The following is a 25,321-nucleotide window of genomic DNA, read 5'->3' on the forward strand; positions in this document are numbered from 1 at the left end:
CCTTGCGCAGCAAGCGCGTAATGGGAGCCACCATCTCAGAGAAGCCTGTGATAAAACGACGATAATAGTTGGAAAAGCCGAGGAACCGTTGGATGCCCTTCACAGACTCAGGTGTAGGCCAAGACAGGATGGCTTCCACTTTTTGTTGTCCATTTGAATGCCTGCCGGTGTGATGATGTGCCCCAGGAACTCAACCGATGTGACGTGAAACAGGCTTTTTTCTACCTTCACGTACAGACGGTGTTTCTCCAGTTGCTGGAGGACTGAACGTACATGATGGACGTGCTCTTCGTTGGTTTGTGAATATATCAGGATGTCGTCGATGTAGACGATACAAAAGACGTCGATGAAGTCTCTCAACACCTCATCAATAAAAAACTGGAATGCGGCAGGGGCATTGCAGAGTCCGAAAGGCATGACCTGGTATTCGAACAGGCCGAACTTCGTCCGGAAGGCGGTCTTCCATTCGTCACCCTTCCGGACTCTGACGAGATGGTAAGCCCCCCGAAGGTCCAGTTTAGTGTAAATGGTGGCGTTTTTGACCTGGTCCAAGAGGTTGGATATCAACGGTAGCGGGTACCGGTTTTTAACCGTGATGGTATTCATCGCATGAAAGTCAATGCAGGTCCTCAAATCCCCTTCCTTCTTTGACACGAAGAAAAGAGGAGAGGAAACCGGAGATCTGGAGTGACGTATGAAGCCGTTGTCTAGGTATTCGTCCAGATAGGAGCGGAGGTGGATGTTCTCTTTTTCTGTGAGCGAGTAGATCCTGCTGCATGGCAACGTGGAGCCGGGAATCAGGTCTATGCAGCAGTCACAGGATCGATGGGGTGGCAAGGTGTTGGCTCCCTTCTTATCGAATACCCCCACTAGGTCCTGGTATTCTTTCGGTATGGTTCCTTGGGAAACCATTCCCATCCCTACTACAGGTAACGAGTGTGCCTGTATGACACGAGGACCTGCCAGGTTGACTTCCGCATAACAGGTGCTATTGCAGTGCTCCGAGTCTAGATGGACGGTTCTTGCCACCCAATCGATGCGGGGATTGTGCTTCACCAACCATGGCAAACCCAAGATCACCTTGAACTGAGGGGCATCTATGACGTCGAAACTCATGGACTCGGTGTGGTTGTTTGAGAAGACCATTGTCAAGGTTTCTGTTCGGTGACGAATGGGGCCGGAAGTAAGGCCCGTTCCGTCAACGGCCTTGACGGGTTCAGGTTGGGCCATCGTCACTGTGTCGATGCCTAGGGCGCGGGAAAACGCTGTATCGATGAAGCAGCCTGTTGCCCCGGAATCCAACATGGCGGTCACCACCCAGGTTCTGCCCGCCAGATTCCGTAAGGACACGTCCATGCCGACGTGGTGACTACCGTCGTATACCACAGGGATCGCAGATGTGCATGACGAAGAACCCAGAAGACTGACCCCTGTGTCTACTGGGTTTCCTCGTTTCCCGTCTTGTCTCCCTTGCTGATGGGCAACACGAACGGCCTTCTGCCTCATGGTCTTGAGGGCTTAGTAGGGCATTCCCGTACGAAGTGGCCGCTTTTGCCGCAATACAGGCACTGGTTCTGCTTCCTCCTTTTTTCCCGTTCTTGACTGGTCAGGGGTCCTCTTATGCCTCCGATCTGCTTGGGTTTGGACGCTTCTTCCTGGGGAGTGGATTCCTCTTTGGCTTTCTCGACGCCCTTGTCCCAGTGGGCAAGAGGCGGTTGTCGTTACCTTTTCCCCTGTCGGTTTTTCTTTCCTGTAGTCAGAAGTTCATTTTCACCACCATGTCAATGAAAGGGCCAATTACTTCGGGCGGATTGGGATACTGCGAGATGAGGTCCTTCAGGTCATCCCGTAACCCCCGATAGAACACAGATACTTTCTTGTCCTCTGGCCAGTGGGCTTCGATGACCAGCCGGTTGAACATGGTGATGTAATGGAGCATGTCCTGGTTGCCTTGTTTGAGGCCAAGCAACTCGTTGTCTGCAGACTGCACGAAGGTATGTCGAGCGAACATACGCCGCATAGTTTCCTTAAACGTAGGCAGGTGGTTAAGCATGGGATCGTCGTTCTCCACCAAGGAAATGGACCACTGAGCAGCATCCCCGCCCATGTATGACAGTATGTAGGCGACTTTGGAAGCATCATCGGGAAAAGCCGCTATCCTAGCCATGAAATGCAGTTGACATTGGTGGATGAATATACCGTACTTTGTGCTGTCTCCGTAGAAGCGTTCGGGTGGTGCCAACTGCACAGGATGGGGAGTGACAACCTGGATGGCTGTGTCTTGGTTGGTGGTAGCGGAGGGCCCCCCAAAGGTGAACGTCGGCTGTCTTAACAGGCCGTCTTGTCTTGCTCTGGGGCTCGGAGTGGTACCCCACGGGTTAGTGACCCCTGCAGCCACTTGACCCTGTAGGGTCATTAGGTCCTGATGTAAGGCGAGGTTCTCTGTTTGTATGGCAGCCAGCATGACTGCGATATCTTGCAGAGTAACCTCCGGGTCGCCCATGTCGTCTGGGTGGAATGGTAACCGTGGGCTTTGGATTCTGTCAGGCGCCCCACAAGTCTTACCTTCGCTGGTGGTGCGATTCCGCAGAGACGACAAGAGCACCCGTCCCTGTACCCACCTGACCCTCGTGGAAGACAATACCCAGCAGGGATGAGATGGACGCAGGGATGGGAGCCAAGGTGTAGGTTATAAAGATGACGTGGAGCTGGCGGGGCGTCCCGGTGACAGCTGGAAACCAAGGAAGAGGGATCAACAAATGAGCAGACCCTAACAGGCACCACCCCCCACACACACGCCGTACTAATTACCCTTGGAGGACTCACCGATGCTCCCGGGAAGTAGAGCCTCCAGATGAAAGCAGCTCCAGAAAGGAATAGCGAAAAGATGGCGCCCCTGCGCTTTTAGGGTCAGTACAAACTAATGAAAGCGCTCCTGCGCGGTATTACCCAAGCTATAACAAAGGAAAGCGCTCCTGCGCGGTGGGAAACTGGAACACAGCACCCCAAAACACAATCCAGGTCCTTTAAACCCCCTCAAGGCGCTCCTGCGCATGAAGGGTTAAGAAACAATAAACGGGCACAATCCTGGACCCCCCAGGTGAAGTCACGAACAAGCGCTCCTGAATGGCGCAGTCTTGAGGCAAGGAAACGCTAAGCGCGTCGTGCCTCCTTGGTATCAGCCGAGCAGAAAAGGTGTCCTCTGGGCGTAGCAGAAAGGACAGCAGAGCAGCGTCCCAACGCGGCTCGTCAGGCAGGTCTCGGCAGGCATGAAATCCGGTAAGAATCCAAAGCACTGTTCCGGCGGGAAACGCGCTGTTTAAATGTTTCCCCCGGAAGTGCTTCATTGCTCTCAGGTCGCTGCCCGGCACTAGACCGGGAACTCCACTTCCGGCCGGAAGTGAGTATTCCGGCTCCCGTGTGTGTGCGGGAGTGGCCGGCCGCGGTAAAGCCGCGAACCGTGACACATGGGGGCCTGTTGGGAGTTGTAGTGCTGGTCTATCACACACCCTACCCACCTCTCACACACACCCCACCACCCTCCCTGTGGACATGGGGGCCTGTTGGGAGTTGTAGTGCTGGCTGCTTTGACAACATGCAAGGCTGGAAACGTAGGAGGCAACATTTGTGTTTGGTCATGGTGGGTGCAATTGAGCCCAGGACTTCACATTTGGGTGACTATGTGGCCCACATGCATGGATTTGAGCCTGGGAGATGTGTCTTGCTAGTTGTGCAAGGCAGACCATGTCAGTGTGATAGTGGTGATTGGTTTGTACTTACCAGCCTCTAGTCCCTCCTCGATTCCTTCCAGGCTCTCAGGGTGCAGTATGCCCAGCACCTTCTCCTCCCATTCTGCAAATGGTATGGCCTCTGGGGGAGTGCCGCCGCCAGTGTGGTGTGCCCGCTGGTGGTTCTTTGCCCTGATGCCTTTCACCCTTGTCTTGAGGTCGTGCCACCTCCTCTGGCCTCGTGTTTGGTGCGTGGCACGGTCCCTGATGCATTGACTCTGGTCACTATCCTGTCCCACGTGTTGTTTTTGGTTGCCACGTTGGTCTGCTGGAATAGGGTGCCGAAGAGATGTGGTTCGACACGGATGATTTCATCCACCATGACCTTCAACTCACTGTCTGTGAACTTGGGATTTTTCTTTGGTGCCATGGTGTGTGATGTGCAAGGTGTTGGTGGGGTGGGGTAGGATGTGCAGGTATGTGGTGTGTAGGGATGGTGTGGTGGGTGTTTGTGTGCAGGTTGTATGTGTGTCTGCTGTTCGTGGTATTCAGCCTCTTGCTTGCAGCTATGCTGTGATGCAAAGGATTGTGGTTGTGGGAGGGATCCATTTTATACTCTGTGTGGTGGTTGTGTCCCAATGGTTGTTGCCAGTCAGGTGTTCTGTGGGTGTGTTGAATTGTGTGCAATTTTAGGTGCTTGGGGGTTGTCATTGTGGCGTGTACTTGCTGTGGGTGTTTCGGGTGGGTGGGTGTCCTGTTTAGTGTGTTTTGTATTTACTTCCGTCAGCCATTTTGTAATCGGTTTGACTGTAGGGATGGTGTTCATGTGGTCCTTCCGCAGTCATGCTCCGTTTGTCGATGCATTGTTTCCGCTGCGGTCGAGGAAGGAGGTGAGTTCCGTTGGACTGGCGGCGTTATCCTAATCACGAGGCCGGAGCCTCCGCAGGTATTGCGGCGGCTGTGCCTGTTTCCGCGGTCATGTTAGTTTCTTTAGTTCCGTCCGCTTGCGGCGGTCTGTGGTGTGCTCCGTCCGGCGCGGACGGTGTTTGATGTGATCCGTCCGCCGCGGTCGGAGTTTCTTGGCATTATTATCCTAATCGCACTCGCAGTTTATTCGCGGAGCGGTCGGGAGTATTTTTGCCGCGTCCATGGGGGACGGAACCCGTTTCCGTCCGCAATCCTAATGAGCCTCTAAGTGTGCAATTTTACTACTTGTGAAATTACTAGTAGCAAAATCACACTTTTAGTTTGTGAATAACAAAACAATAGTAAAGTTAATACAGCCCGTGTGAACTTATGCAAAAGTATACATTTGCCTTTGTGGATCAGGCTCTATTAATCACGCTTTTAGAGCTTGATTCACAAAGGTAAACTTAGACTTTGCAGTAAGTTTACTACTGTATTGGTATTTACAAAAATTATGCTTGTAGTTTGTGATTGCCAAAAAGAGTAAAGTTACTACAGCAAGTGTACCCTTACACACAAGTGTAAATGTACCTTTTGAATCAGGCCCTTAGAGAGGACGTATGAGAATAATTGTAATCCTTTGCTGGCAATTGTCCAATAGTGGAGAGGAGCATATTGGGCCTAGTACTAGTATGGTGAATACTCAGGAACACCATATGGAGATTATTCCCCACAGAGAAGTAAATGGATGCAGAGAAGAAAAGGTTGTAGCCTTACGGTTAGAGCTATCAAACTCAAAGCTGGTGAACCAGGTTCAAGTCTCAGCAACGACACTCAACATCCTGTGATTCTGGGCAAATCACTTAGGGGCATATTTACGATAACTGGCGCATCCCTGCATATCAGCAGTGATGCGCAAGTTATTGTGCGTCACAGCTCCGCCATCATGAATGCGGAATGCGGCTCACCATGGGGCAAAAACGGCGCAGATGCGTGACCCATCTGTGCCGTAAAAAAAGTGGCACATTGCTGGAGTTGCGTCGCAAGCGCGATGCAGCTCCAGCAATGCTCTGCGGGCCCTATCTAGTTGATGTTGCGTCAATCCTTACGCCTGCTTCAGGCAGGCGCAGGGTTTTGACGCAGCATGGGCCTAAAAGTGACTGAGTGAAATCTTGTAGATTTCACTCAGCCACTTTTAGGAGGTGTTCCTGCGCCAGAACACCCACCCTGCCCAGGAACGCCTACATGTGGCGCAGGGCTTTACAACGTGTCGCATCTCCCAGATGCGCCACGTTGTAAGTACCCCGCACCATGGCGCAGGATTTGCGCCACAGCTGCATCACAAAAGTCACGCAACTGCGGCGTAAATAAGGCGCAAGGGGCTTGTAAATCTGCCCCCTTAATCTTCCTGTTCCTAACAAAAATGAATGTGTCCATCTGTAACAAAACTGATGCTCTGATACCCGACGTCTCGGGTCTAGTTCACGCTATATGAAACTCTTACATAAATAAATAAATAAATAAACAATGTTCCAGCAGGAGTTGTGGTAGCAAGGTGTATCAGGATACAGGTAGGCAATTGTCAGATTAATGTAAGGCATGAGACTGTATGAGGAAATACATTCATGAAGACTAAGGCCCTCATTAAGATTAGCCTTAAGTGATATCCTCCCATGGAGGTAAAGGGACTACTTGAGGGTATTCCAAATTGTCTGGTGTCTCTGAGCCCAGAATGACTAGGTACTCTAACTGCAGATCTGCTAACTCTTAGGACACAACAACTGGACCCGTGTGGGATAGTGTGGGAAGCTTCTACAACCAGCTCCCACCCACACTGCTCATGCGCAATGTGGAGGGAGAGCTGAAAATGCTCCTCCAGCTCTCTTCTCACCTGCTTGCTTGTCCTCACCACCCGCACCTCAAGCCTCAATAAAGGCTGCATAGGGTATATAGATGCAGTTGTGGGAACAGTGTTCTCTTTGGAAGAAGTAAAACAAATGGATTTGGACCTTTTATTTTCAGATACAGTAGAAACAACTCATTATCCCTGGATTTAGATGAAACAGTATTGATCAGAATCTGAGATTTCGTCCACGGGTATCCTTAGACCTGACTCCGGGGAACTCGTAAATGAGGCTTTAAGTAGTACCTGGTAGCCGATACTTATTGATCAACTGGTTATTATGTATTATAAATCTTGATAATGTTTGTAATGAATCATACTATACCTCTGCCAGGAAACTTGAAAATCTTGAAGTAACCATATTAGAGCGATTCAAATGATGTTCAATTTTCAATGTTATATGCATACATTATTTACAGTCCTAAATACTCGATTCTACAATAGTCTATATCACTTGCAATCATGAAAAATTAAACAGTTGTTACCTGAGATTACGGTTGTAAAACTATAGATTAAAGGCTTTCCTGGTCCAGCCGATGTGAAGCCCTGAATTGTTACAGTGTAGTTTGTGCCTGGTCTCCTCACTGTGTATTCAGTTACTGAGGAATCCACGGTGACATATTCTCTTTCCTCAAAAGTTTTGTTGTAGTGTCTCCAGGATGTGACGTTCAACTGGAATAGAAAGGGGCATAGGCTCAATATAGTACATGGACAATTATGAGCATGAACATCTGAAAAGAAATGTATTGAAGAACTGGTTTGGACAGTGTTCATACATTTAACCTATATTCTGCAATTATCCATCATCGACCATATGTTATGTTTTGGAAACCTTTCCAGTAAGAGAAATTATACCACAGATTAATGTTAATTTGTCATTGCTGAGTGAGTGCCACTTGCTACAAATAAGTAAACACTAAATTTAACAGTCAGTCAATAGAGGAGTTTTTTCCTAAAGTAATTCACTTAGGGCCATATGTATCAAGCAAATTCGCATTCGCAAACGCCCAAATTCACAGAATGTTGGCGTTTGCAAATGAGAATTTGCTAAATGGTATGTATTAAAGGAAAATATGGTGCAAAACAAGGAAAAGCAATATTTGCGACGATTCTTTATTTTGCAATTGCATTTAAGGAATCGCATATTTTGCGATTCCTTAAATGCAATGTATGAAGCAAAAAAAATATATACATATGGCCCTAAGGGCTGTATGTATAATCAACCTGATTTGCGATTCTGAAAAAGCGATTTTTTAGAAATCGCTATTTCAAAATCGCAAATTGGGATGTATGTACAAATTCGCAATTTTTTTGCAAATTCTTAGTATTCCTTAATTGCGATTGACAAATTGCGAATCGCAATTAAGGAATACTTTCCCATTCATGTCTATGGGCCAGGAGGCCCATAGGAATGAATGAGAAGTTATTCTCAATTTGCGATTCGCAATTTGTGAATCGCAAATTGAGAATAATTTCAAGGGTGCAGGGGTGTCCAAAGGACACCCTGTTGCACCCCTGAAATAAGCATGGGTGCACATGTGGCGCACATACATGTCGTAAGGGCATGTATGTGTGTCACATGGCACTTTGAAAAATGCAAAAATGTGCATTGTTCAAGGAATTCGCAACTTACCACCAACTTGAAGTAGGTGGTAATTTGCGATTCCTTAAGGACAATTTGCATTTTTTTTTTATTCATACATTGCATTTAAGGAATCGCAAAATTTTCGATTCCTTAAATGCAATTCCTTGTTTTGCATCAGATGTTGCTTAATACATACCATTTAGCAAATTCACATTCGCAAACGCCGAAATTCTGCGAATTTCGGCATTTGCGAATGCGAATTTGCTTGATTTATATGGACCTTAGTTTTATACGGTCTTTCAGTTTACTGCAGGTGTCTCTTTCAATTTCCCTTAAGTGTCCTTTACTAATGTCTTTTCTTTCTCAGGTTCTGGCCTTTGTGAATTGGTGCTTGGCGTTACCTTCTCCTTGAGTTTTCCTGAATGCTGCTTCTCTCCCTCGCAATACAAACAAAAGACAGAGGGAGAGGACCCTTCTAGTAACATACTGTTTGATGAACAGTGAGAAAAGTACTGCTCTTTAAATGTTGTGCTGCAAAAAAGTTTGGTTCTCAGACTCTGCTAAGCTCCGCTGAAGAGATAAACGTGTCTGAGGCTAAGAAAATGAAAGATTGGATGATATTAATAGTTATCAAGCTAAGAAAATGAAATACTGGAAGAAATTAACTTTGCTGCACTGGAAAAACTACAGGTTTGCAAAGATGGACCACAATGACCAGAAGGCACTGCAAGGGCCTACGGAGATATAATTAACGTGAAACATACAACTGAAAGCTATTGGTGAGTGACAGTTGTGTTCAGTCCAATTACTTTCATTCTGCTTTAATGTTTGAAATTAGTTTAGTTGGTTAGAGTTCAATTGCATAGAGATGAATTAGGTTTAGTTGTGTGTTCCTCTTGTGGTTGGACCTTGTATATTACATTTCTGTGTGTTATGGACAATGTATTTATTTATTTATTTATTTAAAGGGTTTTATATAGCGCGAACAAGACCTCACATGGGTAAGAGAGCGCTTTACATCTTGGCAGTTCGGAAGGTACACACCGTGAAAATCATAACACATCCAGAACATGAAAGAAACATAACAGATCATGATAAACATAGCAGATCTATAGAGAACAAATGAAAGCAAATGCATCCTAAGGTGATTGGAAACTAACCCTAAAATGTCTTCATCAGTAGCTCTTTGACTCCCTTTTTGAAGGAAGCCGTGGAATTGTTAAGTCTTATTTCAGGTGGCAAGGTGTTCCAAATTCTTGGTGCAATACTAAAACATTAAAAAATGCCCCCTCTAAATCATGGATTACACTAGACCTTAATAAAGAAAGACGCTCGCTGAGACTGGTGGAAAGAACATGGTGACAACACCCCTCCCCATCCCACCTTGCCCTCCTTAGAACTGCGAGATCTTCTTACAAAAAACACATCTTTTCAGAGAAAGCGTAATTCTATCGTCTTCAACTCTCTCATGCCAAAAACAGACCTAGAGAACTGTTCAACATTATTAAAAACCAAACCGCCCGGCACCCCTTAAGCAGGTAGCCTCCACTAACAAATGCGAAGACATTGCCAACTTTTTCTGCGAAAAAAACGCAAAAATAGACCGGTCTATCCTCGATACTCTACCCTCGCTCACCCCTCAACCATCCCTGATTACTGCACCTCTTCCACCTCCCCCCTTGAACACTTCCATGACCCTCTCTCCCCTCCCTTCTCTTACCCCTCCAGAACCCATTAGCCAAAATTAAACCTTCCTCCCACACTCATCCAAGATCTCAAACATGTCATCGTCCCCTAATGGACCGACATCATCAACGCCTCCCTCGCAACAGGGAGTGTGCCCATTTCCCTTCAACTTGGGCAAATCCCTCTAATATCCAAAAATCTAAAAGCTGACCCAAACGACCCTAATAATCTCCACCCCATCTCCAACCTCCCCCTCCTCTCCAAAGCCCTGGAAAAATGCGCCCTCCTCCAACTGGACAAACACATTGACACGTTCAACCTGCTTGACCCCCTTCAATCTGGCTTCCGCAAAGGGTGCAGCACGGAAACCGCGCTTCTCAACATAGTCGATGATATTCACCTACCCCTGGACAAGGGCGAGATCTACCTACTCATCCTTCTTGACCTTTCCGCGGCATTTGACACAGTTTACCACCCAACCCTACTCAACACACTCAAAAATCGCTTCGGGCTCAGTGGCACTGTCCTTAATTGGTTTACTTCCTACTTTCAACATAGAACCCAACAAATTAAAATTCAAAACTGCCTTTCTAGCCAACTTCTGTCTCACTTGGTGTCCCTCAAGGATCCATCCTCTCTCCCGCAGTCTCTTTAACCTCTTTACGGAACCCCTTACCCGGATACTCAAACAAGAAAAAATCAACGACCACCTATATGCTGACGACACCCAATTGTACTATAAAATAAAATCCCATGCTGATATCCTGCACCTTAACACGACCTTAACCAAGATCCAAACCTGGTTGCACAACAATCATCTGAAACTCAACCCTAGCAAAACTGAGATCAACCTCTTCTCTCCCAAAAACAACCCTCTCCCCATCCAAACATGGATCGCCGACCCTAATGCGCTAAACTGCTCTCTCTCCCTCGCCAATTCGGTTAAATCACTAGGCATCACCATCAGCAATACACTCACACTCAATTCCCATGTCAAGAACTCAGCAAAAAGTGCACTCTTCACTCTCCGGCATCTCCAAAAAATCAATCCTTTTATCCCAGCTGAAGACTTTAAATTAATTATCCCGTCTCTTGTTCTATCCAAAATAGACTATGGTAATGCCCCCTCTTTGGCATATCCAAAATCCCAGATCAAATCCGTTCTCAACCTCGCCGCCAGGCTAACAACAAACTGTAAACGCTTAGATCACATTTCCCCTGCCCACAAGTCCCTCAAGTGGCTCCCCATTGAAGGCAGATCCTCCTTTAAAATTGCCTGTATTACTCACAAAGCCCTTTACCAGAAGACCCCATCCTACCCCTCAACTAAACTTAAAAAAGCTGGCTGTGCCCGAACACTGAGAAGCTCCAACACTCTCCTTCTCATACCCCCCTACTCAAAAAAGCTGCTTTAATATCCCGCTCCTACTCTGGTAAGGCCCCAACCAATTGGAATGCCTTACCCAAAGACCTTCGATACAAACCCTCCTACTCCAGATTAAAAAAAGACCTTAAAATTCATTTGCTCACTACATTTTGGGGAAACTAAATCCCGGATCTCCTTTCTGACTACACCTCCTCCTCCCTCCTTAGACTACTCCCCCTTCCCCCATTCACCCCCCATTTTTCTCTTGTCGCCTCCCTTTCCCCCTCACCCTCTCTTTACCACCCACTATCTACTACGTCCTTTGAATACTCCTTGACATACTATTACATTTACTATTTACAATAACATTCTGGTTCCTGCAACTTGCTTCTCTATCTCTTTCTATATGTGCCTTTAATCACTATTGTTTCGTTATATTATTCCCTGTATTTTTTTTTTAGTTTTAACACCTGTATAACCCGTTTCGGTCAACTACCATGATTGTTTTTATTGTGTACTTCCATTGCTGATGTAAAGCGCTCTGATACCCTCGTGTGGAGCTAGCGCTATATGAAACCTTCAAAATAAATAAATAATACCCGAGAATGCTCGATTGTAGGTTTTATTTTTACTGAATTTTGGTGGCTTGAGCAGTAATGTGCTAGAGCCTCTAGAGGAGTGAGGGCTCCCATAGAGCTCAAGTTTTTGCACAAGGTAAATTGGGGTGTTGAAGTGTGAGGCTTTATAAGTCATGCATGTAATTTGCAGATGAATCCTTGCCTCATACAAGAGCCATTTAAGAGATTTCAACTCAGGCATGATGTGATGATAGCGTTTGAAGCCGGTAATGAGCCTTGCAGCGGATTTGAGACAGGCCCTAATTGGTGCCGTCTTTGCTCTAGGAAGGACGCAGAGGGTAGCACTACCCTAATACACTTTAGAAATCACTAAGGCTTGGATCGCATTTCAAATTAATTATGGGGTAGGAACAGTTTTATTTTCCTCAAGACTCTCAGATGGAGGGTGGAACCTTTAGTGAGAGCACTAATACCTTTTTGCATGTTCAGATGTTTATCTAGCATTTTCCCCATAGAACTTACGGAATCAATGGTGTTTGGAGTACAGTCAAGAACTGTGGGTTGACGCTTCCAGTCTTCAATGTCCTGAGGGTGATTGGCTGGGGTGATAAGGAGAAATTCTGATTTGAGGGCGTTTAGTTTGTGTTTAGATGAGCTTTGTTGATTGTTGTTTTGTGCTTTCTTATGAGTGCCAGCTTGTCTTTAAAAAAGGGAGAGGTTTTACAGTTGTGACTATGTAAGGTCATCACTGGAATCTATTGTCATTGTTGGAAATTAGCCCTTTCTGCAGGGTCATTTTAGAAGTGTTTTCCTTTCTGCTGAACCTCTTTTTTGTTGTTGCTGGATTTAGAACTCGGAACTCTTTAACCCGAACTCTTTAGCCCCCCCTTTTCAATATTGTAAAATTGGTATAATCCTGATTTAGCACATAATATTTATTCATAAGGCTCAAGTACATGGGAGCTATTGACCCCTGGTTCTGTAAATTAAATGTTACCAGTGGACCGCAGCACTCATTGTGCCCTTCCATTCATTGGTACTGTAAAGCATGTCTTTAGGCCTACAATTGCAGCCTGGCTGTGCAGTTTAACAAGTGCAAATTAGACCAGTCAGAATAACCCCTTTTGATAGCCCTAAACCTTCCATTTAATTATTATTAAGTCACCCCAAGTAGGTTTTATTGCCTATAAGGTAGGGCGCATAGTATTTAAAAATAGGACATGCTAAAGTTCAATGGTAAACATAAACGTATGGTGAAAACACCCTAAAAACTATTATTACCCTAGCAGGGTTTGCTGTTCTATCGGAAAGCATTGGGATACAATATTAAGAATTTTTTTTAATATTCATTTCAAGTCCAATTCACTGGTGAAGTCAGATTTGTAATAAACATGCTGGAAAAATGATTGTAGAAAGTCACCTTTGCCCTGCTGGAAGTTTCAGAAGCTAAATCTGCATTTTGCTCTTTCTAGTCAGCTATCCAGTAACAAGCATGTCTGTGGACGTGAATGAGGTGTGAGCTTGTTCCTAAGACAAGGAGAAAAGGCTTTGGGCTTGGGGAGGTGTTATTGTGACAAACATAAAAGAAATAGATTGCCTATGCCAATAAACTGAGCAAACAGATTGTGGTAGGATCTGAAAATGATAGTACTGTAGTTCACGTATGGTCTAAGGGAAGGCCATGCTTAATGGAAGAGGATGCCTCACACACAGTATTGTGTCATGCTTCATCATAGGCATCCTCTCCCCACCCTGGTAAGATGGTGCTACCAGGGTGGCCTCAACCTCCGCGAAGACTTGGCATAATAGAATTGGGATCCACTTCTATTAGAAATACCTTGAGGTTCCTCGGTTATTACCTGAGGACCTCAGGTACGTTAAAAACAAATATGCATAATGTCTCTTAGTCCATCTTCTAATAAGCCAAAATGTTCTGTAGTACTGAAAATTCTGGACTTGTGTAATATGTCTACACTCGAGAATAAAACGTCATCGTAAATCGACGAATTTTGTATCAAAAGACCGAGAATGACGAGCACATCATGCACAAGTTTTTTCGGCATATTCGAGTGACGATTTCACCTTGGAATCGTCACTCTTGTTCAGAACCCTCGGCTTCCATTTTATGTATGGCAGCCATTTTGTGAGTTGCCCTTTACATAGGCTTATAATCCAGCCGAATTCGATCCCAGAAGGACACGTACACCTTAATCGACTTTTCCATGACATATGCCAGTTGGAACCATTGCCCCAGGCCGGACCTGTTAGGTCAGTTTCCCTCCAGTGGCCGAACAAGAAAGCATCAGGGCTCAACCGGCCATAAAACCTCCTCATTGCGCACACACCTGCCGTATCTTGCTCACATCTGTCTTTACTCTTTTGCTTCACTTGCTTTATGATGGGGAGGTGCCCGTTTTATTGGTGGTCCGCCGATATCTGATGAAGGGTCGGGCCTCACCGAGTGATTTGTTATGGGCAGGACGAAGTGAAATATGGACATGTCATCATGACTCTGCTTTTTCCTTTGTATAGAAGTTATGTCAATGATCTACTGTAAAACCAAGAATGTTTGCCTGAAGCTTAAAATTCTGTATAAGAAGAGAAGCCTGATTTTGTAAATTGCGACAGTCTCCTGAGAACATACTCCCTGTGTGTTGGACTTCTAGGACGCTTGTTACCTTGGTTGCAGCCAATAAAATCGATCCTTGACTTCCCCTAGAAGACTCTGAGTTTCTGTGGTCTGAATCAGGAAAAGGAATCGAGGTCTTCGGGTGTGTTTCCCCTGACACCGCTGGGTTACCTGTTAAATACCGGTTCTGAAAAACCCAGTACCTCAGTTCCTGCCCACGCACAGAGCCTGAGAGGTCTAGGGCATTCGCCAGGGCAGTCGGATTCCTATGAAATCACAATCGGTTGTTCCCTACATCTATTGCATGCTAAAGAGGGGGAGTACACCTAAGGTATACCCACGTGAATCCTACCTCGGTTATTCTTATACTCAAATCGTGAACTACCTGCAGAAAGGAAAGAGTATTGCAGGAAGACAGGTCATAAAAATGTATCAGTGTGCAACACACAGTTGTTTACACGCACACTACTATGAACTACACAACTATACCCGTTAAGTATCCTTACACGCTGAATACACCATCCAACATGTGCGGTCGATCAACATATATTGTGATTGTGAAAGGGTAATAAAATAAGACACCCCTTCCATGGTGCACCAGAGGGGGGGCGGTGACAATATAGTGTTAATATCTAATGTATAGAAAAATACCACAAGTCCATATAGTGACTATTTAACTACAGGGCTATTTTATGTGGATAGTAGAATTCTATATTCTGCATCATAACCTAAGTCCACTAGAATTACTAGTGATCAAAAATACACAAAGCAGCTACTCCTTTACCTGGATTTTAGGGGATACTAGCGACTCTGTCAAAGGAAGGGTGGTGGCCTACGTAGTCACACACTAGCATGAGGAAAAACATAAATAAAAGGAAGGACAACATAAAATGAATGAAGCTAGATAAAAAAGAAGACCAAAGCAAGCCAGAATAGGTATACCTAGGCGCCTATGAACAGGAATATCTGTTACCAGTATTAGCTTTTCTTGAAATTGTTAAGTATAGGTCAAAAGTAAACATTTGTTCCAGACAGATAGTCACATGGATAGTGATAATGTCTGTCTCCAGTACATGTGTGGTGTGCTCTCGAGCTGTGCGCTCCAAAGGAAACAACTAGATTTTATGATATGAAGCTGCATGTTGGTGTAGCGGTGCCAGAAATACAATAAACAGTAAATACCATAGTGCAGCACCTAATTCCATTATTGTTTTTAGTTATTCTTAGTTCTTTAGAATGTAGTTTTTTTTTATATACAATTGCCCAGATGGGCTGTTGTTAAAGGTTCTATTTACCCGCTACAAATGAACATTGAGCACATGCTGCATACACAGCTGTCTCCTGGTATAGAAGAGTGAGTCAATTGTAATGAAAATAACCACATCGTTCCCAAACAGTTCAACGAATCCGATAAGCCTGCAGGGCTGGTCGCTCCACACACCGCGCAGCTCCCTCGTTGAGTGCCGGGACCCCGACCCCCCCGCTGCTGCCTCGCACAGGTGTGTGCCGGGACCGCCACTCTACCGGATCACCTCCTGCTTGTGCCCCTGAGCGCCTTAGCAGTATTTTCGCCCGTCTACAGCGTTTGTTGTGATTTTTGGTAACTGTTTGCATTAACCTGTGCTTTGTTTCCCCTTTGTGCCTCCTGTGCCGCCCTCGTGTCCTCCCCGCCGCTTGTCCCCCTCCCCGCTCCCCGCCGCTGCTCCCCTGCGGCCCTGCCCAGCTTCGCTAGCTTTGCCGCCCATTGGCCCACCCCGCTCCCGCCTCCCAGCTGCCCCGCCCTCGCTCCGCCCCCCACTACGCCATTTATGGCGGAGTCCACGCGTACGCGCAGCGTGCAAGCGCAGCGGGCGAGCCGATTGAGCGCCGAAGGTGCGCCAAAGGTAAGCCCGTCTGCGCCCGTCCGCGCCTGGACCGCGCCCAGTGCCAGGACCCCTGGCCCCCGCAGACCCCAGCCTACCTGCCGGTCGTACGACGCCGCCACCCTCAACTCACTCAACGCCGGCCGAGTCCCGGGCTGCTACCGAGCCACCCCGAGACGCACCCACGGACACTTCTGCTGCAACTACTGCAAGTTCACCTGCATCCGGACCTGCACCACTCCAGCAGTGCCCAAGACCTCGACGAGCAACAGCAGCAGCCACCTGAGATGCATCCTGCTCAACACCCGCTCCGTCCACAGGCACGCCACCGAGATCTGAAACCTGCTCGACACCACAGCCCCAGACGTCGCCTTCTTCACGGAAACCTGGATGAACGCCTCCTCTGCGCCTGACATCGCCATCGCCATCCCAGACGGCTACAAGATCATCCGAAGGGACCGCACCAACAACACCGGAGGAGGCATCGCCATCGTCCACAAGAACACCATCCGCATCACGACCAACACCGATGACACCCTCACAACCGCCGAGCACCTGCACTTCCAAGTCCACATCAACTTCAAGACCACCCTCAGAGGCACCCTCATCTACAGACCCCCTGGACAACGCACACAATTCAGCGAAGACATCGCCGACTTCATCAGCCCACACGCCCTTTGCTCCGCTGACTACATCCTCCTAGGGGACCTCAACTTCCACCTGGAGAACAACAACGACCACAACACCACCACCCTGCTGGACAACCTCGCCAACCTGGGACTCAAGCAACTGGTGACCACCCCCACCCACCACGCCGGACACACACTCGACCCCGTCTTCTCATCCAGCAAGGACATCGCCTTCAGCCACGCCACCAGACTCCACTGGACGGACCACAGCTGCGTCCACTTCAGCTTCGCAAGGACCACGGTCCACCACCACCAGCAACAGACTGCACGCAGGAACTGGAACAAGATCACAGCCGACCAGCTCGCGTCCTCCCTGAGCACGAACCCTCCCACCAGCACAACGAACCCTAGCCAGGCGGCCACCAACCTCACGAAGTGGATCAGCGACTGCGCAAACGAGCTCGCCCCACTGAGGACCCCGCCCAGCAGACCCGGCAGCAAGAAAGCCCCATGGTTCACCGACGAACTCAAGAGCTCCAAGAAGAACTGCCGAGCCCTCGAGAGAACCTGGCGCAGAGACCCAACACCGGACAACATGACTGCCCTCAAGCTCGCCACCCGAAAACACCACCAACTCATCCGCGCCACCAAGAAAACCGCATTCAAGGAACGACTGGACAACAACACACACAACAGCAAAGAACTCTTCAACATCGTCAAAGAGCTCTCCAACCCCAACGCCGGAAACAACGACATCACCCATTCGCAAGACCTCTGCAACTCCCTCGCCTCCTACTTCCACAACAAGATCGCGGACATACACAACAGCTTCAGCACTCAACCGACGCACGCCACGACCGAACCACCGCCCCCCACCACCACCCTCCGCGCCTGGACTCCGATCAGCACCGACGACACCGTCCGCACGATGAACTCCATCCACTCCGGATCTCCGACCGACCCCTGCCCTCATCACATCTTCAACAAGGCCGACGCTATCATCGCACCCCACCTGCAGCACATCATCAACACCTCCTTCGACACCGCTACCTTCCCGGAGAGCTGGAAGCACGCCGAACTCAGCGCTCTACTCAAGAAGCCATCGGCTGACCCCACCGACCTCAAGAACTACCGCCCCATCTCGCTGCTCCCGTTTCCTGCAAAAGTCATCGAGAAGACCGTCAACAAGCAGCTGTCCGCCTTCCTCGAGACGAACGGATCCCTCGACCCCTCGCAGTCTGGCTTCCGGGCCAACCACAGCACCGAGACCGCCCTGATCGCAGTCACCGATGACATCCGAGCGCTGCTCGACAACGGAGAAACAGCGGCCCTCATCCTCCTCGACCGCTCCGCGGCTTTCGACACTGTCTGCCATCGTACCCTAGTACAACGCCTCAGCAACGTCGGAGTCCAGGAGAAGGCACTGGAGTGGATCATCTCCTTCCTCGCCGGAAGGTCACAGAGAGTCCGCCTCCCCCCGTTCAGATCTGAAGCCACCGAGGTCATCTGCGGCGTCCCTCAAGGCTCCTCGCTCAGTCCAACCCTCTTCAACATCTACATGAGCCCCCTCGCAGACATCGCACGCCAGCAAAACCTCAACATCATCTCCTACGCCGACGACACCCAGCTGATCCTCTCCCTTACCAACGATCCCGCCACCGCCAGAGCCAACCTTCACGAAGGGATGAAAGAGGTAGCCGAATGGATGAAGAACAGCCGCCTGAAACTGAACTCAGATAAGACGGAAGTCCTCATCCTGGGATCCTCACCCACAGCCTGGGACGACTCCTGATGGCCCCCCGCCCTGGGCAGCGCACCCAAACCAACAGACCACGCACGCAACCTGGGCTTCATCCTGGACTCCTCCCTCTCCATGACCAGACAAGTCAACGCCGTCTCCTCGTCGTGCTTCAACATCCTACGCATGCTACGTAAGATCTTCCGGTGGATCCCCACCGAGACCAGGAAGACGGTCACCCAGGCCCTCGTCACCAGTCGTCTGGACTACGGCAACACCCTCTACGCCGGAACCACCGCCAAACTCCAGAAGAGACTCCAGCGAATCCAGAACGCCTCAGCACGACTCATCCTGGACATCCCCCGTCGCAGCCACATCTCCGGACACCTGAGAGATCTGCATTGGCTCCCAGTCAACAAGAGAATCACCTTCCGTCTCCTCACCCACGCACACAAAGCCCTACACAGCCAAGGCCCAGGATACCTCAACAGCCGCCTCAACTTCTACGCTCCCAAACGCCAGCTTCGTTCGACCAGCCACGCCCTCGCCGCCGTCCCCCGCATCCGTAGAGCCACCACAGGGGGACGGTCCTTCTCCTACCTCGCCGCCAAGACATGGAACTCCCTCCCCACCCACCTCCGCCTGACCCAGGACCACCTCGCCTTCAGGAAGCAACTCAAGACCTGGCTGTTCGAGCAGTAGCAGATCCCCCCCCCCCCCAGCGCCTTGAGACCCTCTGGGTGAGTAGTGCGCTATATAAATACGATGATTGATTGATTGATCGATTGGTTTCGGAGATCTGCACCTTTGTGCGTGCAATGCCCACATACCTAGACTGATGCTATAGAAAATACAATTAGTATGGTCAATATTCATAAATGCCAGTAGTTAGAAAATGACCCAATGCGCAGTGTAGTTAGCCAAATTCACAGTGGTGGCCGAGGTCCATGTCACCATCATTCATATCTTAGGGTGAAAAGACCAATCAGTGAAATGATGAGACATACAAAAAAAACTGTATGAGGGAGAATGTAGGACAAACAAACAAAAACACCAAAACTTCGAACCAATATACATATTCATAATTGCATGGGGAAGAGCTGAAGATATTCTGTGAATCTTATCTCAGTACTGGGTCCCTAAAACCTTTCCCCCGCGTCTTACTTCATCAGAAGGTGTGCCACGCCAGAGCACCTATGTCCGTCCGCTCCCAGCGGGTTGGTACACTTATGCTCTGGCGGATGACGGTTCAAATACTCATCGGTGTGCATGTCTTTGATCAATTACCAACAGCACAAGGGGACGTGGCGATATTGTTGATGGCCTGCTACAGCGGGCGTCCTAGGCACCTAGGTGCAAGGGAACCATAGTTCCAAGAGCTCAAAGACCGGACAGGGGTTCGAGACTCGCTGGGCCATAAAAAGTGTCAGTGTACGCCCCTGTCCCATGTGAGGTAAAAGTACTACAAAAATTAACAAGAGTTAGTTCTCACAGTTTACTGTATATACCGTTTAATATTTATTATTAATTCCTGCAATTTGGTGTCTGTAAGCTCTTTTTACAGATAGGATATGGAAGGCGGGGTTTACCCAAAAAGTCACTGGGACCTGGGTCATATACAGTACAAAGAGAGAAGGGGTCCCAGTGTTCAATGACAATAGATATGACAAAATTAAATAATAATAGTAATGCAGTTCACGGGTCTACAAAGTTTTAATTCACAGAGTAGACGCATCAGGATATAGTATCCAACATATCGCAATTATAAAACGGTTGATCAGTGACCAGGAGAGGGGGAGGTGGTAAAGTGAGGTTTGTGCAGGTAGGGAAAAGTGAGCAAAAAACAGACAGTTATCTGCATCATTAACACGTAAATTGAAATATAACAAGAGAATAAATCAACTGGATCAATTTATAATATCACATGTCCCCAATAGTTCATAAATGTCACAATTGCGGGCAAGGGGACTGGAGTGTAGAGACAGGTTGTCGACGTTTCGACCCACTATGGAGCAGGAATTAGTGGGACCCTTGCGGCGGGGTCTTCATCAGGACGGGAGAGGGGCTCCCGTCCTGCTCCATAGTGGGTCGAAACGTCGACAACCTGTCTCTACACTCCAGTCCCCTTGCCCGCAATTGTGACATTTATGAACTATTGGGGACATGTGATATTATAAATTGATCCAGTTGATTTATTCTCGTGTTATATTTCAATTTACGTCTTAATGATGCAGATAACTGTCTGTTTTTTGCTCACTTTTCCCTACCTGCACAAACCTCACTTTACCACCTCCCCCTCTCCTGGGCACTGATCAACCGTTTTATAATTGCGATATGTTGGATACTATATCCTGATGCGTCTACTCTGTGAATTAAAACTTTGTAGACCCGTGAACTGCATTACTATTATTATTTAATTTTGTCATATCTATTGTCATTGAACACTGGGACCCCTTCTCTCTTTGTACTTTTTACAGATAGACAGTGTTTCAACGGAATGCATGGCATTCTCACAGGCAAAATGCTTCTTTTATCAGTGGCATCATGACAAACTGTGAAAAACAATAATTGGATGGTGTTGTGTCCTTGACAGAATGGCCTATAGCTGGTCCAAAGGACTTGATAAACTTCAAGTAGGCCTACCCTGTCACAAGCAGATGCAGCTAACACCCAGGCTTGCACTCCTATTTTGTCCAACAGCCAATTCACCACTCATCCAAGTGGTCATCTTATAGACATCATAGTGTCAGATCCTGCAGGAGTGCCAAGACCTGCTTGACTAGTCTCCTAAGGGCTTTCGTTTGATGTTTGGAGGGCAGTTCAAAGGAGGGAAACAAGATGCCAGAACAAGTCTTGTGTATCCACTGATTGGTTGCCCATGAACCTAACTTTTGTTCTGCAAGACGTCTGTCTCTGTGATTTTTGGGGTAATGGGGCCTGCCTAAAACTGGAATTTAGTGTTGGGTATGGGAGGACACTAGCAATACTATAATATACTCAACTCTCCATACACACCTGCACCCCTGAGAGCCCAAGTTTAGTTTGACAGAAAACCTTGGCTACCTTGAAAATGCCCCACATGGGTAGGGTTACCTGCCAGAGCTATTACCCCATTGTTAGAGGACCCCTAGGGGTCATTCCCACCCACATGATTGTGCCAGATATAAATGTGGCATCTCCAGTCAACCAATTCCAAACACTCCTGGACTTGTGAAAAATCAGAATAGGACAGAACCTGAGACCTGAGAAGAACCTAGAAGATTGGGCCTGCCCTCCCTCTTGTACCCAGAGCAAAGATGTGGATTCCTACGGTCATAAAACGTACCTCCTATTAAAGCTACAGGGGCTCAACATGCTACAAAAGGCCGTTTCCTGCAACTGCCTCACATGAGGTCCTAGGAGGCTTGAGAATTGTAATCTTCTAGTAGATTGGGACTTAAAACCAGACCTGGGCAAACCTGGTTAGTGTATCCAACACGCGCTCAGTGTCATATTTCCCCTAGGTCCCATTCTACCACAACCACTGACCATCATTGACACTTTATGCTTCTTGCCAGTATTTTTACTTAAAACTTTTAAAATTCATATCTCTGGCTCCCCTTATAGCATCTTATAGCATTATTGTTATTTATCATTTTGTTTGCTTTGCATTTCAACTTGTTAGTTTTTGGTACTGCATAAATACTTTATACATTGGCCTAAATAAAGCCTCTCTGCTCTGTGCCATGGCTACCAGGGAATTGAGCTCAGGTTAATTTTGTGGTTTTGAGGACTCTTTCTGGCAAAGACTGTAATTATTGTTTACCCCTCTTATAACCCACTTTCTAACAGTCATCATTTACAACAGCTATCATTCAAATGTCATGTTATAGGTATAACAGGTATCTTAGGCTAAGTAGGGACCGTGTTCCAACGTCATGGAAAGGAAGGTCACCTTCTTAGATAGCCCCACTCACCCCCTTGATAGCTTGGCACGAGCAGCCAGGCTTATCTTCATGCGAAATGTGTAAAGTATGTGCAACCACACTCTCAATAACCCAATGAGGACACCACAAATAGACTCCACGCGAGTTTTATAAAACGAGTATAAACTTTATGTAAAGAGATATATGATAAGACCACAAGATATAAAACCAACATTGGAGGTTGTGGAATATTTCTCTTGGCAGGTTGTTAGGTCAGCCAGCCCTTTTAAGTTCTGGCGATGTCAATGAGCACTTCTAAACATTCTCCTGTGTATGTAAAAATACTGTAATACGTAACGTAACAATCAGACACTCTGCAATGAAAAGAATACAATGCGTAATGCAACAATCAGGCACTTTGCAAGGTAAATTAATGCAATGTGCAATACAACCCCAAGATATGTTGTTCTGTCAAAATAAGGCAATGCGTATACACTAATCAGGTAATTGGTGATGCAGGAACAATGCAATGCGTAATATGCGAATCAGGTAGTTTATTATGCAGAAACAAGTCAATGCGTCATACTACAATCAGGTAGTTTGTTATATAGAAATGATACAATGTGTAATACGTCAGTCAGGTACTCCGTTCAGCAGAAATGGAATACTATGCAGTACACTCAGGCCCCGATCACCGGGCCTCAGGCGGTCCCTCCGCCTCTCCTTATGACTTTCTGTCAGCATCTCATAGTTTCTTTTTTCCTTTTTTTTTTGTAACTTTTTTTATTATAATAAAAGAAACATAGAAGAACAGACAAGGCAATAAAACATTAATACATCAATCGGGCGAGTGCTCAAGGAGGACGGGAGATACACAGTAGTACGATACAGGAGTTGTTGTACACAGATGAGGGGGCCGGAGGCAGGAAACACAAAGTCAAGAACAAAATACGCTACACTACATCAGGAATGTCGGGTCAGGGAGACTGGGGGGGACTAGAGATCTCCGTGAGAGGGGGTGTACATATATCTCCCCGGTACGAGTTCCATTGATTCCAAATTTTCCCCCATTTTCTGGGTCTGTCTCTCGCCACATACACAGTCTTCTCTCCAAACATGCACCAGTCCATGTTCTCTTTCCAGGCCGTCACTGTCGGGGGCCTCTGGGACCCCCAAAGCTGTGCAATGTCTCTCTTAGCAATCATATTACCAAGGGTCGTCCATCGTATCTTCGACACATCATAGTCATTTGGCTCCCATACATTTAGCAAACATCGTCGGGCCCCTGGCAACATCACAACACCTGTTACTTCATTCATCAGCTCATGTATGCGATTCCAAAAAAGCACCATCTCAGGACATTCCCAAATTATGTGGAGAAAGGTACCAAGAAGACCACAACCACGCCTACACAAGCCATCCGTTGAATAGCCCATACGGATCAGGCGAGGGCCGGTAACATAAATCCGATGAAGGATTTTAAGCTGGACCAGGCGGAGACGGGCCGGGATTGCGACCTCCTTGGGTGAGGAGATCGCAGATTGCCAGTCCTCGTCGTCTAATTCAATACCATCCGCAATCCAGGTCGCCCCGAGGTGCTCGAGCAAGCTCGAGCGATCATTGATCATCTTTTTGTAGATCAAAGAAATAGTGCTATCCGGCCCATGACCATCTAATATACGATCTTCGAGGGGGGAGGATTCCGGAATGTCGCTACCCACGGGGAAAACCGAATTCAACGCGTGGCGAACTTGAGCATAGCGGAAGAATTCCCTATCACCTAGCTTATATTCCGTCTGTAGTTCTGCGAAAGTCTTTATACTGCCCTTAACCCAGAGATCACGCACTTTACTGATGCCAATCATATCCCATTTCTCGAATCCTTTCGTTCTCCACAGGCAACCCAGTCTCGCAGAAGCATAAAGCGGAGTCGCGCGGGTCAATCGATCCCTCCAGCCCATGGCCGCAGTCGCACTATGCCACACTCGTACAGCTATCCCGGTGGGTCCCGAAAGCTGTAAGCGAGAGGATCCAGAATAGAGCACCCTGTTATAGTCTCCCCCGATAACAGCCATCTATCCATTTCAAACGCTGGATTTAACGCCGGGCCATACATCCCGTGGTTAATTGCAGCAAGCTGGGAAGCCCAATAATACCTCATGATATCCGGAAGTACTATACCGCCGTCATACCAGGGAAGCGTTAACTTTGGAAGAGCGATACGCGAATGCCCGCCCCATATCAATTGCCTCTGTAAAGACTCTACCTCTCGGAAGTACCTCGCCGGAATCACATCAAATGTATTCTGGAGTGCATATAAAAACCACGGTAAGGACATCATTTTAAAAAGAGCCGCTCGCCCTAGTGGAGACATTGGTAATTTACCCCAACTCACTACGTCCGATCGTAAATGTTGAAGCAGAGGAAGTAGATTACGCTCATAGCGGACCGCAGGGTCCAATGATATAAATACTCCCAGATATTTAAAACCAGACTGCGACACCTGGATAGGACATCCACGCGGCAGGAGGGGGACGCCACCAGCGAGCACGTATATATGGGACTTGGTCCAGTTAATGACGAGGCCGGAGTTTTTCCGGATCAAGTTAAGCACGTCGAACAATACATTTAACGATTTTTGAGGCGACGTGAGGTACAGCAAAATATCGTCCGCATATAGCGATATGTGGTCCTCAAGGTCCGGAGTCCAGTGTATGCCTCTCATCGAGGGCTCCCACCGTAGCCAGGCAGCGAGAGGTTCCAAAGCGAGGGCAAAGAGAAGCGGAGACAGAGGGCAACCCTGCCG

General features: G+C 47.6%; 1 protein-coding gene across 1 annotated transcript in view; it reads right to left on the reverse strand.

Annotated features, from left to right (window-relative positions):
- Positions 1–25,321, reverse strand: part of LOC144820085 (uncharacterized) — a 395,659-nt gene that overhangs the window by 89,316 nt on the left and 281,022 nt on the right. The window contains exon 3 of the mRNA XM_078677737.1: positions 7,023–7,209. Within this exon, the coding sequence (XP_078533863.1) occupies positions 7,023–7,209 (187 nt within the window). The remainder of the gene's footprint in view (positions 1–7,022; positions 7,210–25,321) is intronic.

Source organism: Lissotriton helveticus, chromosome 2_1, assembly GCF_964261635.1.
Source record: "Lissotriton helveticus chromosome 2_1, aLisHel1.1, whole genome shotgun sequence".
In the NCBI taxonomy this organism is placed as follows: Eukaryota; Metazoa; Chordata; class Amphibia; order Caudata; family Salamandridae; genus Lissotriton; species Lissotriton helveticus.